Source organism: Rhinopithecus roxellana, chromosome 8, assembly GCF_007565055.1.
Source record: "Rhinopithecus roxellana isolate Shanxi Qingling chromosome 8, ASM756505v1, whole genome shotgun sequence".
Lineage (NCBI taxonomy): Eukaryota > Metazoa > Chordata > Mammalia > Primates > Cercopithecidae > Rhinopithecus > Rhinopithecus roxellana.
Genome location: NC_044556.1, coordinates 12,030,368 through 12,042,479, shown reverse-complemented (window position 1 = coordinate 12,042,479; position 12,112 = coordinate 12,030,368). Strand labels below are relative to the sequence as shown.

The 12,112-nt window shown below is 60.7% G+C and overlaps 2 protein-coding genes across 12 annotated transcripts in view; one reads left to right on the top strand and one right to left on the bottom strand.

Annotated features, from left to right (window-relative positions):
• The window catches only part of MIER2 (MIER family member 2), a 993,207-nt gene that overhangs the window by 250,780 nt on the left and 730,315 nt on the right, over positions 1 to 12,112 (bottom strand). The gene's annotated exons all lie outside the window — the stretch shown is intronic.
• The window catches only part of TCF3 (transcription factor 3), a 46,837-nt gene that overhangs the window by 31,845 nt on the left and 2,880 nt on the right, over positions 1 to 12,112 (top strand). For 2 of the 11 annotated variants that reach the window (XM_030935027.1, XM_030935029.1), the window contains 11 exons: positions 806 to 855; positions 2,399 to 2,501; positions 2,590 to 2,759; positions 2,841 to 2,973; positions 3,452 to 3,510; positions 3,604 to 3,682; positions 4,718 to 4,791; positions 5,077 to 5,235; positions 5,316 to 5,439; positions 8,857 to 8,992; positions 11,850 to 12,076. In XM_030935027.1, coding sequence (XP_030790887.1) covers positions 806 to 855; positions 2,399 to 2,501; positions 2,590 to 2,759; positions 2,841 to 2,973; positions 3,452 to 3,510; positions 3,604 to 3,682; positions 4,718 to 4,791; positions 5,077 to 5,235; positions 5,316 to 5,439; positions 8,857 to 8,992; positions 11,850 to 12,076 — 1,314 coding nt within the window. Of the gene's footprint in view, positions 1 to 805; positions 856 to 2,398; positions 2,502 to 2,589; positions 2,760 to 2,840; positions 2,974 to 3,451; positions 3,511 to 3,603; positions 3,683 to 4,717; positions 4,792 to 5,076; positions 5,236 to 5,315; positions 5,440 to 8,856; positions 9,395 to 11,849; positions 12,077 to 12,112 lie in introns of those variants that run through there. The other 9 variants (XM_030935025.1, XM_010374888.2, XR_004058623.1 and 6 more) reach the window with 8 other exon arrangements.

The following is a 12,112-nucleotide window of genomic DNA, read 5'->3' as shown; positions in this document are numbered from 1 at the left end:
AAAGATTGTGGCTCCGAATACACCAAGGACAGGAGCCCCGTGATGCAGGAGGAGGCCTTTGTTCCGCTTCGGCTGGGCACGTGCGCCTGGGCCACTCGACCTTTTCCCGCTCTGTGCACGTCCGCGAGTGATCAGGAAGGTGCCTGAGTGCTGATTTCCAGGTTACGGATTTTGGCCCATAGGCGAGTTTGCAAACAGCAGCCCCGAGTGGTGAGGCCTGACTGCGTGTGATAGTCGGGGCTATCTTAGAAGGAGGGTGGGGCCACGGGGCTTCTCATCAGAGCCTTGGCTCAGGACCCATCAGTTCCTCGTTTTCCGAACTGCACATCGCAGGGAAAACCGTCATGGTTTTTTCACACTTTTAGAGCCATGTAGATAGACCCGAGGTTTTTTGTTGTTGCTGTGTTTTTGAGACGGAGTCTTGCTCTGTCACCCCGGCTGGAGTGCAGTGGCATGATCTTGGCTCACTGCAATCTCAGCCTCCCGGGTTCAAGTGATTCTCCTGCCTCAGCCTCCCGAGTAGCTGGAATTATAGGCGCCTGCCACCACACCCGGCCACTTTTTGTATTTTTAGTAGAGCTGGGGTTTCACTGTGTTGGCCAGGCTGGTTTCCATCTCTTGACCTCATGATCTGCCTGCCTTGGCCTCCCAAAGTCCTGGGATTACAGGTGTGAGGCACTGTGTCCGGCTGACCTGAGGTTTTTTATTTATGAAACGGGAATTCTGAGGGTCTCTCCTCCAGGGTGCAGGGCAGGGGCTGTTCTCATGGCCGGTGGCCGGTTCTCACCCCTTTCGCTCCTAACAGACACGCAGCCCAAGAAGGTCCGGAAGGTCCCGCCGGGTCTCCCATCCTCGGTGAGTCGCACGAGGGAGAAGGGACCCCACAGTTCGTCAGTGGCAGCACCAGACCCTGTGTCCTGGCGAAGCTTGGGAACACACGTGGGGGGTGGGCCATGAGTGAACACGCCCCCCGCAGTTTCTGAGCCAAGATCTGCCCCAAGTCCCTAGCTCTGACGGGAGGCTGCTTCCAAGGGAAGGCAGGAAGCTTCTTCCCTAGGTCCAGCCTCGGTCTTGTTTCGAGAGAAAGGTGGTTCTGGTGTCTGAGGCCCCTTTAGAAAGGGCACAATTGGGCCGGGTGTGGTGACTCACGCTGTCATACCAGCATTTTAGGAGGCCAAGGCGGGCGGACCAGCTGAGGTCAGGAGTTCGAGACCAGCCTGGCCAACATGGTGAAACCCCGTCTTTACTAAAAATACACAAATTAGCTGGGCGCGGTGGCTGACGCCTGTAATCCCAGCTACTTGGGACGCTGAGGCAGAAGAATTGTTGGATCCCAGGAGGTGGAGGTTGCAGTGAGCCAAGATCGTGCCACTGCACTCCAGCCTGAGCAACAGAGTGAGACACCCTCTCAGAAACAAGGGGAGGGCGTGCACAGTTGGGGCTCCCTGTTATGTCCTCGGGGGTTCAGGCTGTCCCACATACCTGCCTCCCTGCCAGGCCCCACAGATGGGCCAGGCTGCTGTGCCACACTCCTGCAATCTCATCTCACTGGAGGGGGTGGCAATTTGCTGATTCCCCAGCTCAGTAGCCACCAACTACCCTCTGCCCAGCCCTCGTGCTGGCCCCAAGAGCCCTGGGCATACGTCTCCTCTCCCCTCGAGTTGACCAGCTCCCCACAGGCCCAGGTTTAGGGTTAGAGTCAGGCTGGTTTCCCAGGCCAAAGGCTCTGCTCCCAACAGTACCTCTCCCCTCCTTCCCCGGGACACACTTTTTCTGCCCTGAAACCACCCCCCAGTGTCTTACAACATCAGGCCCACCCAGCACACTTTCTGCTGCAGCACAGGGGCAAACGTTACCAACTGGTTCCAGCCCCACAGTCCAGGCAGTGCCAGCCAGAGTTGGCACTAATCACAGACGCCTCTTCCTGTTACTTTAGCCAAAGATGAATGTTGCTCTGGGGCCAAGGGAACTCGGTGCTGGAGGATTGATTCCAGCTGGGGAACAAGGGAGAAGAATGGGATGGGGGTGTTGGAGCTAGGGTTTTGATGGATCAATAGGAGTTTTTTGGATTAAGGAGGAAAAAGGCTTAGTAGGCAGAGCCAGATCCAAGTCCTCAGGTACAAAGGTCAGAAGTTCAGGGAGGCAGGAGGTGGGGGCTGGAAAAGGAGCAGGAGAGAGAGACGAGGACACCGTAAGAACCTCAGACTGGGCCAAGGGGCTGGGATTTACCCAAAGACGGGGGTGGCTTTACAGGGAAGGGAAACAGGGTGGTAGATGTGCTACCAGGAGAGGGGACAGGAGGCCAGGCTCAGTGAGGCCTGCAAGGTATATGGGCTGATCGACCCCGTGCGGCCCCTCCGTCCTGACTCTGCACCCCCCACCACCCACCCGCCCACAGGTGTACCCTCCCAGCTCAGGTGAGGACTATGGCAGGGATGCCGCCACCTACCCGTCCGCCAAGACCCCCAGCAGCGCCTATCCCGCCCCCTTCTACATGGCAGGTACACGGCGGCGGGGGGCTCGCAAGGGACGGTGGGGCAGGGCCAGGGTTCCCCACCTGGCCCCCGCCTTACCAGTCCCCCTCCACAGATGGCAGCCTGCACCCCTCAGCCGAGCTCTGGAGTACCCCGGGCCAGGCGGGCTTCGGGCCCATGCTGGGTGGGGGCTCATCCCCCCTGCCCCTCCCACCCGGCAGCGGCCCTGTGGTCAGCAGTGGAAGCAGCAGCACGTTTGCTGGCCTGCACCAGCACGAGCGCATGGTAGGGCCCGGGGCAGGGGACGGGGTAGGTGGAGGGTGGCAGTGCCTCATCTAATCCACCCTCCTCCTGTCCGGCCCCCAGGGCTACCAGCTGCATGGAGCAGAGGTGAACGGTGGGCTCCCGGCTGCATCCTCCTTCTCCTCGGCCCCTGGAGCCACGTACGGTGGCGTCTCCAGCCACACGCCGCCTGTCAGCGGGGCCGACAGCCTCCTGGGTATGGCCATTTCCTGGGATGCGGCCTCTCCGAGGGGACACTGAGCTCCAGGCAGGGCCTGGGTGGGCTCAGTGGGGGGTGGCGAGGAGTCCACAGGGGTGGCGCAGGCACGTTTGCTGACCCTGAGAGCGAGCTGTCGTCAGCTCACATTGTCCGCTGTCGGTAGGGCCTGCCGCGTGCATTGGGCTTGGGATGTCTGGAAACAGCTCTTTGAGGAATGGCTTTCCCGCCTTACAGCTGGGAAACAGGCTCAGAGAGGGACTCCCTCACCCAGGGTCCCCTGCCAGTGGTCTGTCCCCAGTGCGTCAACCCCTGCGGAGGCCAGTTTTTGGGGGGATCAGACAGAAACCGGACCCGAGTCAGGCTGCTCTCCCCAGCGCAGTGGTGTCTGTGGGGGACGGCGGAATGTGGGAGAGCTTGCCCGTCGGTGGCGGCACCCAGGCTGGGCTGCATGGGCCTCACCTCTCTCCACCCACAGGCTCCCGAGGGACCACAGCCGGCAGCTCCGGGGATGCCCTCGGGAAAGCACTGGCCTCGGTGAGGCGTGGGGCATGGGGGGTGGCCAGGCAAGTGACCCGAGAGGCCGGCCCCTGATCTCCCATCTCTCGTCTCTCCTGGTCCTACTCGCAGATCTACTCCCCGGATCACTCAAGCAATAACTTCTCGTCCAGCCCTTCCACCCCCGTGGGCTCCCCTCAGGGCCTGGCAGGTCTGTGTGGGTTTTGGGAGGCAGGGGAGGCTGGTTCTGGCGCCTGCTCCTTGCTGAGATGGGCAGGCAGGTGGGAGGGAGCAGCTCACCCTCAGGGGCTTGTGGCATCTCTGGTCGGGAACTGACAGTGGAAGGGAATCCCTTGTGGGCTTGTGTTTCGCTGGGCAATCCAGGACGGCCGCCTGGTAGAGGCAGTCTCCAAGCCAGCCCTCCAAAGCTATGGCACATAACCAGTCAGTGAGGGAGGGCTGGGAGGTGGCGCCCAGGTTAGGTCACAGCACAGGCAAAGCCAGGAGGCAGAACCTGGCAGTTCACGCTGCATGAACATGAGGGGACACTGGCGTGCCCAGCAGCTCCCAGATCCGATGGGGCCAGCGGCACCAGAGCTGTGGCCTGGACTCTAGAACGTGTGTATGTTGCTATTTGCTCACCCACCGGGTATTTATTAGATACTGGCTGTTTACCCTTTGTGGGGCTCTGGCCCAGGGGGCAGACCTTCTTATCCCTGTGAGGATGTGCCTGCTTATTGGCGGGGCTTGCAGGTGCAGGCGGAGCAGGAGTGAGAGCTGGAGGTTTCCAGAAAGTCTGGGTGGTTAAAAACACCTGTGAGTCCTCACCTCTGCCCCATGGGAAGTGCCAGGAGTCCTCACTTCACCTCGGCCTGTTTAGTCCCACCTGGAACTTGCCACTTCCCTGCCTGCTGCTGGAGCCCAGAGTGGGTCAGCCAGGGTGGGGCAGCATGGGGAGGAGCCCCCTACTGTGTGCTGCTGAGCCGCTTCACCCCCTGGGGTGGGGCGTTGGACTTTGTAGATGGGGAAACAGGCTCAGATGGGAATGGCAGCATCCACTGGGCACCCAGCATCCCTGCCTGGCGGGGCTGAGAGCTGCTTTGTGTTGGTGTGGGGTGCCCCGGAATGGCCGTCGTGGGCATCACTGGAGGCTGGACAGGAGGTTCATGAATCCCTCCCCACAGGCATCAGGCCGTGCTCACACCCTGCCCCTTGCACCCCATTCACGTGCCCCACCCCCTTCCAGGGACGTCGCAGTGGCCTCGCGCAGGAGCCCCCGGTGCCTTATCGCCCAGCTACGACGGGGGTCTCCACGGCCTGGTGAGCGCCCGCCCCACCCCGCCCCACCTTTCCCTGGCAGAATTTGCAGGACAGATGCCCCTTGAGAAGGAGAAACCTTTTAGTTAATTTCTCGTAAATAAGCCCCAAGCTGTTATTGAGGCCTTGTGGCCACCAGGGCACACACGTTTTGAGCTGGTCCAAAACACAGCTTCTTGGGGAAGGGGAAAACAGGACCACCGGCCACCTGCATGCGGAAGGGACACGAATGGGGTCCTGTGGGGTCCCGCGGCCTGGGCCCCTCACCACCCATCCCCCACCCTGCAGCAGAGTAAGATAGAAGACCACCTGGACGAGGCCATCCACGTGCTCCGCAGCCACGCCGTGGGCACAGCCGGCGACATGCACACGCTGCTACCTGGCCACGGGGCGCTGGCCTCGGGTTTCGCCAGCCCCATGTCGCTGGGCGGGCGGCATGCAGGCCTGGTGAGCGCCGGGCGAGGGTGGGGCTGGGCAGTGGGCAGGGACCCGGCTCCCCCTGACGCCTTCCTCTCCCACGCCTGCAGGTAGGAGGCGGACACCCCGAGGATGGCCTTGCAGGCAGCACCAGCCTCATGCACAACCACGCGGCCCTCCCCAGCCAGCCAGGCGCCCTCCCCGACCTCTCTCGGCCTCCCGACTCCTACAGTGGTAAGCCCTTGAGCTTGGGACTGTCTGATCTCTGGTTCCAGTTGGGGAAACTGAGGCACTCCCATGGTGGGAGTCAGGGTGGGAACCCAGGGCAGGTGTGCGGTCACCGTGGGGGTACCTGGTGACACAGGTGCCCCAGTCAGCAATTTCAGGAGGGTGGGCGAGACCAGCGGGGCCAGCATTGGCCCTGGGTGTGTGAGGTGGACGGCTCTGGGCTCCCTCTTCATCCACCTGCTCCCACATGCCGTGTGCCTGCCAGTGTTTGGCACTGGGGAAGCGGGGGCAAGGGGTGCAGCAGGATGACCCTGCCTCGGGGGAGACAGACTAGGAGCTCGCTGTACAGCACAGGTGCCAGGGAGGATGAACGAAGTGGCCGGAGTGGGTTTGGGGTTTTGTATGGCTTTGAAGATGGTGGCCCTGGAGGCAACAAGGTGATGTCTGGGCAGCGTCCTGAGAGGAGGTGAGAGTAGGCAAGTAGCTGGAGGAGGAGGGTTTCAGGCGGAGGTCCTGGCGATAGACCACACCCGGGAGGAACAGCCAGGAGACCCATGGAGTTAGAGCGGGGAGAGGAGAGGGAGAGAAGGAAGTGGGGAGGGCAGGGAGAGTAGGGCAGGTCAGATCATGCAGGGCCCTACGGGCTGCAGGGAGGACTTGGGATTTCACCGTGAGAGAGGTGGCAGCCATGGAGAGCTGCGGGCCGAGGAGGGATGGGACCTGACCCAGGTGCTCACAGACACCCTCTGGTGGCTGCTTGGAGGACAGACCTTGAGTGGCACCCGGAGACCAGGGCAGAGGCCATAGGGCTGGTCCAGGGGCCTTGGAGGGGTGAGCAGCGGGTGGTCCCTGCATCTCCGGAAGGCGGGGCCCACAGGATTTGTGACAGACCCGACTTGAGGGAGAGAAGGCAGGGTGGCTCTGGGATTTCTGGCCCGAGCTGTGGGTGACACTGGGGCTGGGAACCCCGTATAAGGAAGGGGACAAAGGAACGGGTTGGGGACAAATCTGGACCTGGGTCTGGGGATTGTTGAGCGTCTCAGACACCCATGAGAGGCCCAGGAGAAGGCGGGGTCATTGTGGGTCCTGTCCTGGCACTGTCCCTTCCACCACCCCCGGAATTCTGCCTGTCTTCCAGTCAGCCTTTCCAAGTACCTTGATTTTATCACCCCTAGGCCAGGGCATCTCACCCCAGCAGCTCTGCCCCCAGGGGACACTGAGTGATGCCTGGGGACATCTGCAGTTGTCAGAGCTGAGGGGGGCTCCTGGCATGGAGCGGGTGGGGACCAGGGATGCTGCTTACCACCCTGCAGTGCCCGGGATGACCCCATCCCAGAGAAGGGTCTGGACCCACAGGTCAGCAGTGCCCCGGGACGACCCCGTCCCAGAGAAGGGTCCGGACCCACAGGTCAGCAGTGCCCTGGGATGACCCCGTCCCAGAGAAGGGTCCGGACCCACAGGTCGGCAGTTTCCAGGGGTGGCCCCAAGCTTAGTCTTTTGCCTGCAGGTTCCCCTCTGGTTCCTTCCTGTCTTTCACTTCGTGTATTGAGGCCTGGGCTGGTCCTGGTGGCTGGCGTTGGCCAGTTGCACCAGAGTTCACCGTAGAAATGCGTGGGCGCATTTCTGAGGTTCCCCCTCAGGGTATGGGGGTCTCGGGGGATGGGAGCTGGTTTGCTCTGTGTGCGTCCTGACTCTGATTCCTGGACTCCCTGATCCCGGGTTTTGGAGGTGGCCCAGGTCCTGCTGAACGCAGAGTGTCCGCATTCGTTTGGGGTAGCTGTGTGCCCTTAAGCCACATGTTTTGCTTTTATTGTTTTTGAGCTTCATGAACACAGCGTCCCACTAGCATGTTCTTTACACCCCAAACATGGTTTGCTGGCTCATGTTGTGTATGGGGTATGTGTGTGGTGTAAGCGGCTGGGGTCCCATTTTAAGTGCACCGTTGGCCCTGGCCCGGGCATGGGGCACTAGGCCATCCCAACATCATGCTTTCCTGCCAACCTGCTCATCAAGGGGGTGATACACCTGTCGTCAGTTCAGAGGAAAGGCTGATGAATTATTTTCCAAAGCAGCCAACTTGCCCTCCCACAGACAAAATTTTGAATGTGCAGGTCTCTCAACTTTGCTAGCTGGCTGGGTATGAAAGGGTAGCGCATTGCAGCCCTAATTTGCATTTCCTTAATGTCTTGATGTGCTGAAGCGGACTTCCACGTGTTTATGGGCATGTGGTTTCGTTGTCTATGAGATGCCTGTTTGAATACCTCGCTTATTTTTCTACTGAGCTCCTTTCTTTCTGTCCTTTCCCATTGATTTGTCAGAGTTTTTTATATGTGTGGGAGATCATCTCCTTGTTGGCTACATCTGTGGTGGGTGTTTTCTATTCTTTGGCAAATGCTTTTTTTTGCCTGGTGTCTTTGCTGATCAGGAACTCTCAACTTTGATAAAAGTTAAGCTTTACTGATTTTGGTTTTTTCTTTTTTTTTTTTTTTGTCATGAGACAGGGTCTCATCCTATCACACAGACAGAGTGCAGGGGCGTGATCACAGCTCACTGTAGCCATGGCCCCTTGGCCTCAAGTGATCCTCCCACCTCAGCCTCCCAAAGTCTGGGATTACAGGCATGAGCGAGCCAGTATGACCAGCCTGTTGTGTTCTTTTAAAAGCAGCTGTTTGAGCACTTGCTTGGACAGCTCTTGGACTAAAATGAGAATGACAGATATTAGCATAGCATCTGCAAAAGATGACGTGGAAATTCCTGAAGTGTTGCAGATTTTTTTATTTTTTTGAGACGGAGTCTCGCTCTGTCACCCAGGCTGGAGTACAATGGTGCAATCTTGGCTCACTGCAACCTCCGCCTCCTGGGTTCAAGTGATTCTCCTGCCTCAACCTCCCAAGTAGCTGGGATTACAGGTACCCGCCACCACACCCGGCTAATTTTTTGTATTTTTAGGAGAGACCGGGTTTCACCATGTTAGCTAGGATGTTCTTGATCTCCTGACCTCGTGATCCACCCACCTCGGCCTCCCAAAGCGCCGGGATTACAGGTGTGAGCCACCATGCCTGGCCGAAGTGTTGCATATTTTTAAATCAATGATTGAAACAATTTCCTTCCCCAAAAAACAATAGCATTCTTTTAGCATCTTAGGAGATTCCTGCCCCTGAGTTGCTGCAGAATTTCTGCACACTGTTCCAAAGGTGGTAAAACTCTTTCCTTTTCACCTTCTGGTCCTTAATCTGTTTGGTATTGGTAGCTACACATGGCGTGAGGTAGGGATCCAGTTCTGGTTGTTGGTTTTTTGTTTTTATTTTTGGCAAATACCTGGTTTTTCCAGGAAAGACCAAGCCCCTCACCACAGGAGCACAGAGAGATATGTCAGTTGGCCCTGGAGGCCGATGCAGGCCCCTGACCCCAGGCCTGTTGCAGGGCTAGGGCGAGCAGGTGCCACGGCGGCCGCTGGCGAGATCAAGCGGGAGGAGAAGGAGGATGAGGAGAACACGTCGGCAGCTGACCACTCGGAGGAGGAGAAGAAGGAGCTGAAGGCCCCCCGGGCCCGGACCAGGTGCCAGCCCCCACCTCGGCTCTCCCCACCCCCACCCCATCAGGAAGCACATGTGCACAGGCCACACACACACTGCACCCACACCGGGAGGCCGTCGGCGGGCCCCACGCCCGTCCCCCAACCTCACTGTCTCCCTCTGGCCCCCTCCCGGCGCCCTCCCCCATAGCCCAGACGAGGACGAGGACGACCTTCTCCCCCCAGAGCAGAAGGCCGAGCGGGAGAAGGAGCGCCGGGTGGCCAATAACGCCCGGGAGCGGCTGCGGGTCCGTGACATCAACGAGGCCTTTAAGGAGCTGGGGCGCATGTGCCAGCTGCACCTCAACAGCGAGAAGCCCCAGACCAAACTGCTCATCCTGCACCAGGCCGTCTCGGTCATCCTGAACTTGGAGCAGCAAGTGCGAGGTCAGTGGGGGCGCGGGCCACCAGCGTCCCCGCAGCGCCACCCTCCCTCGTGTTCCTGCCCTTGCTCTCCTTCCCTGCCCGCCTTCCTGGAGCCAGCCCTCCCTCTGCAGCAGTTGCCTCCTTGCAGTGACTGTGCCCTTCACCCCCCTGACTGCACCGCCATGACTGTCCCCTCCTGACTGCTGGCCCTTCTCCGTGTCTGCCTCAGCATCTCCTCCACCGTGGGAGGACTGGACTCTTTCTAGACCCTTAGTCCTGCAGGCCTGGGCTCTGTGGCTCAGAACTGCATCTCCCGGCTCCAGGGGCTCCCACCCACCCCCGTCCTTCTTTCGTGGGAAGCCCAGAACCCAGCTCACAGAGGCCAGTGTCCCTCGAGCCCAGAGACAGGAGCTGGTGTGCAAACCACCCTGGCCCCTTCCCCTCGAGCAGATGCCACGCAAGGCCACATGAGCCCGTCCCCTGCCTCTGACTCAGTTTCCCAATCTGAAGGTGGGTGTTAATCACCCCATTTCCTAGGCCCAGGGGGATGAAGGATACAGACAGACCCTGCCCCCACCCCCGGATGTGAGCTGACTCCTTCCCCACTGCTGGTGACTGCTTCCTTAACTCCTTCCTCTCCTCGCCTGTACCCCGTTAACCCTTTCTCTCCTGCAGCACTGTTGCTGGGACCGGAGCCAGAGCCCCGGCCCGGCCCTCCCACTGTCCCCTCAGCTCTAAGGTTTCTGAGTCTCCGCAGCCGTGTGTGGCACGCCTCGCGCCCCCCAAGCCCGCCTCTCTGCTGTCTGCCTTCCGCTCTCCCCTCCATCCCGCCCATCCATCCCTTTGCTTCCCGTGGCAGCCCCTCCTCACCTCGCACTTGCTGCCCGAGCACCGGGAGCGGCTGGGCTGCAGCCTCAGGGCGTTTCCTCCCCCAAAGCCCCCATCAGGGCTTGCGGGAAGAAACCAGACCCGGGAGCACGCAGCCCCTGGTCCTGTCAGTTTGGTCTGTGCGCTTGTCCTGGGCTCCAGGGGCCGCCCCCGCCACCTAGAGGGATCCCCTCAGGCCCCAAAGGCAGAGTGGGCAGGCAGGTGGGTGAGGCAGCCCCCTAGAGCCTAAGACAGGGCACCAGGCATGCTGGGCACTGGGCCAGGCCTTTGCCCATTTCATCTTCACCACAACCCGCAGCAGTGGGTGCCTTGATGGGGACTGGCATCCCTTCTACTGAGCAGGAAGCCGGGGAACAGAGCCAGAGAACAGAGCTAGGTCCCCCGTGCAGGGCCATGCAGCATGGAGGCCTGGGCCGGGACCCGCGCCCCCACGGCGGCAGCAGCAGTGCCCGCTCGCCGGCTGCATGCTGCTCAGCGGGAGAGAAGCTCAGCCTTAGGCCTGGCACAGAACAGGTGCTTGGAACCTCAGAACTGCCACTGCGACCATTCACAGAGGCAGTGACAGCAGGGTTCCCGGAGGCCTCGGGAGCCAGTGTTCCCAGCCAGGGTCAGGTGCTACAGGGAGGCCTCATCTTGGGGCAGCTGGAGTTCACTGTAGGGGGTGGGTGCATTTCTGAGGCTCCCCACAGAAGCCTGTGGGGGTGTGGGGGGTCTTGGGGGATGGGAGCTGGTGTGCTCCATATGAGCCCTGACTCTGAGTCCTGGACTCTCTAGTCGCGGGTTTTTGGAGTGGCCCAGGCCTTTGCCTGCTGAGCCTGTCTTCAAGGCCCCCTCTGTCCACAGTGGGTCTGGCCGGGCCTTGCTGTCCATCACCCTGCAAGCGGCTGCTCTGAATGGGGAAAGTCATCATCTGGGGAGGGAAGAACAGAGAGAGGAGCAGGCACACTGGGCCTCCCCTGTGCCCCACCCCCACCCCTAGCCCTGCCCTGGGGCCCACAGAGTAAGCAGGGTCAAGGGAGAAGCAGTTACCCAGTGCGGGCCCAGAGGGGGAAGCAGAGCCCCACCTCCCTCCACAGAAACGTCTGGAAACAGTCAGACCTTGGTTCTTCCTGGGTGTGACCACATCCACAGCCTCCCCTAGAGCGGAGTCTGAGGGCACTTGCACCTGGGCAGCCAGTTGCGCACACACACAGGCGCCCGCCGTGGGGCTCTGCTGCATTCCAGGGAGCACATTCCCCACGCACACAGAGGAGCACATTTTCATGCATGTGACAATACACAGCAGCATGTGAACCTTCACTGCTGCCCACACCAACACCAGCCGTGTGCCTGCACTGCTGTGCCCAACACCAGCCGTGTACTCGCACTGCTACCTACACCAACACCAGCCATGTACCCGCACTGCTGTGCCCACACCAACACCAGCCGCGTATCCGCACTGCTGCCCACACCAACACCAGCTGTGTACCCGCACTGCTGCCCACACCAGCACAAACACAAGTAGCTGGATACCCTCTCCACAACCCAGCCCCGCCCTCCCACCCAGCCCTGGCCCGTCACTAACAGAGGCCTCGGTGCTGTGACCCAGCAGTACGGAGGAGGTGCTGTCCCTGGAGGAGAAAGACCTGAGGGACCGGGAGAGGCGCATGGCCAATAACGCCCGGGAGCGGGTGCGCGTGCGGGATATTAACGAGGCCTTCCGGGAGCTGGGGCGCATGTGCCAGATGCACCTCAAGTCGGACAAAGCGCAGACCAAGCTGCTCATCCTGCAGCAGGCCGTGCAGGTCATCCTGGGGCTGGAGCAGCAGGTGCGAGGTAGGCACCCCAGCCAGGGCGGCCCCAGCACCCTCT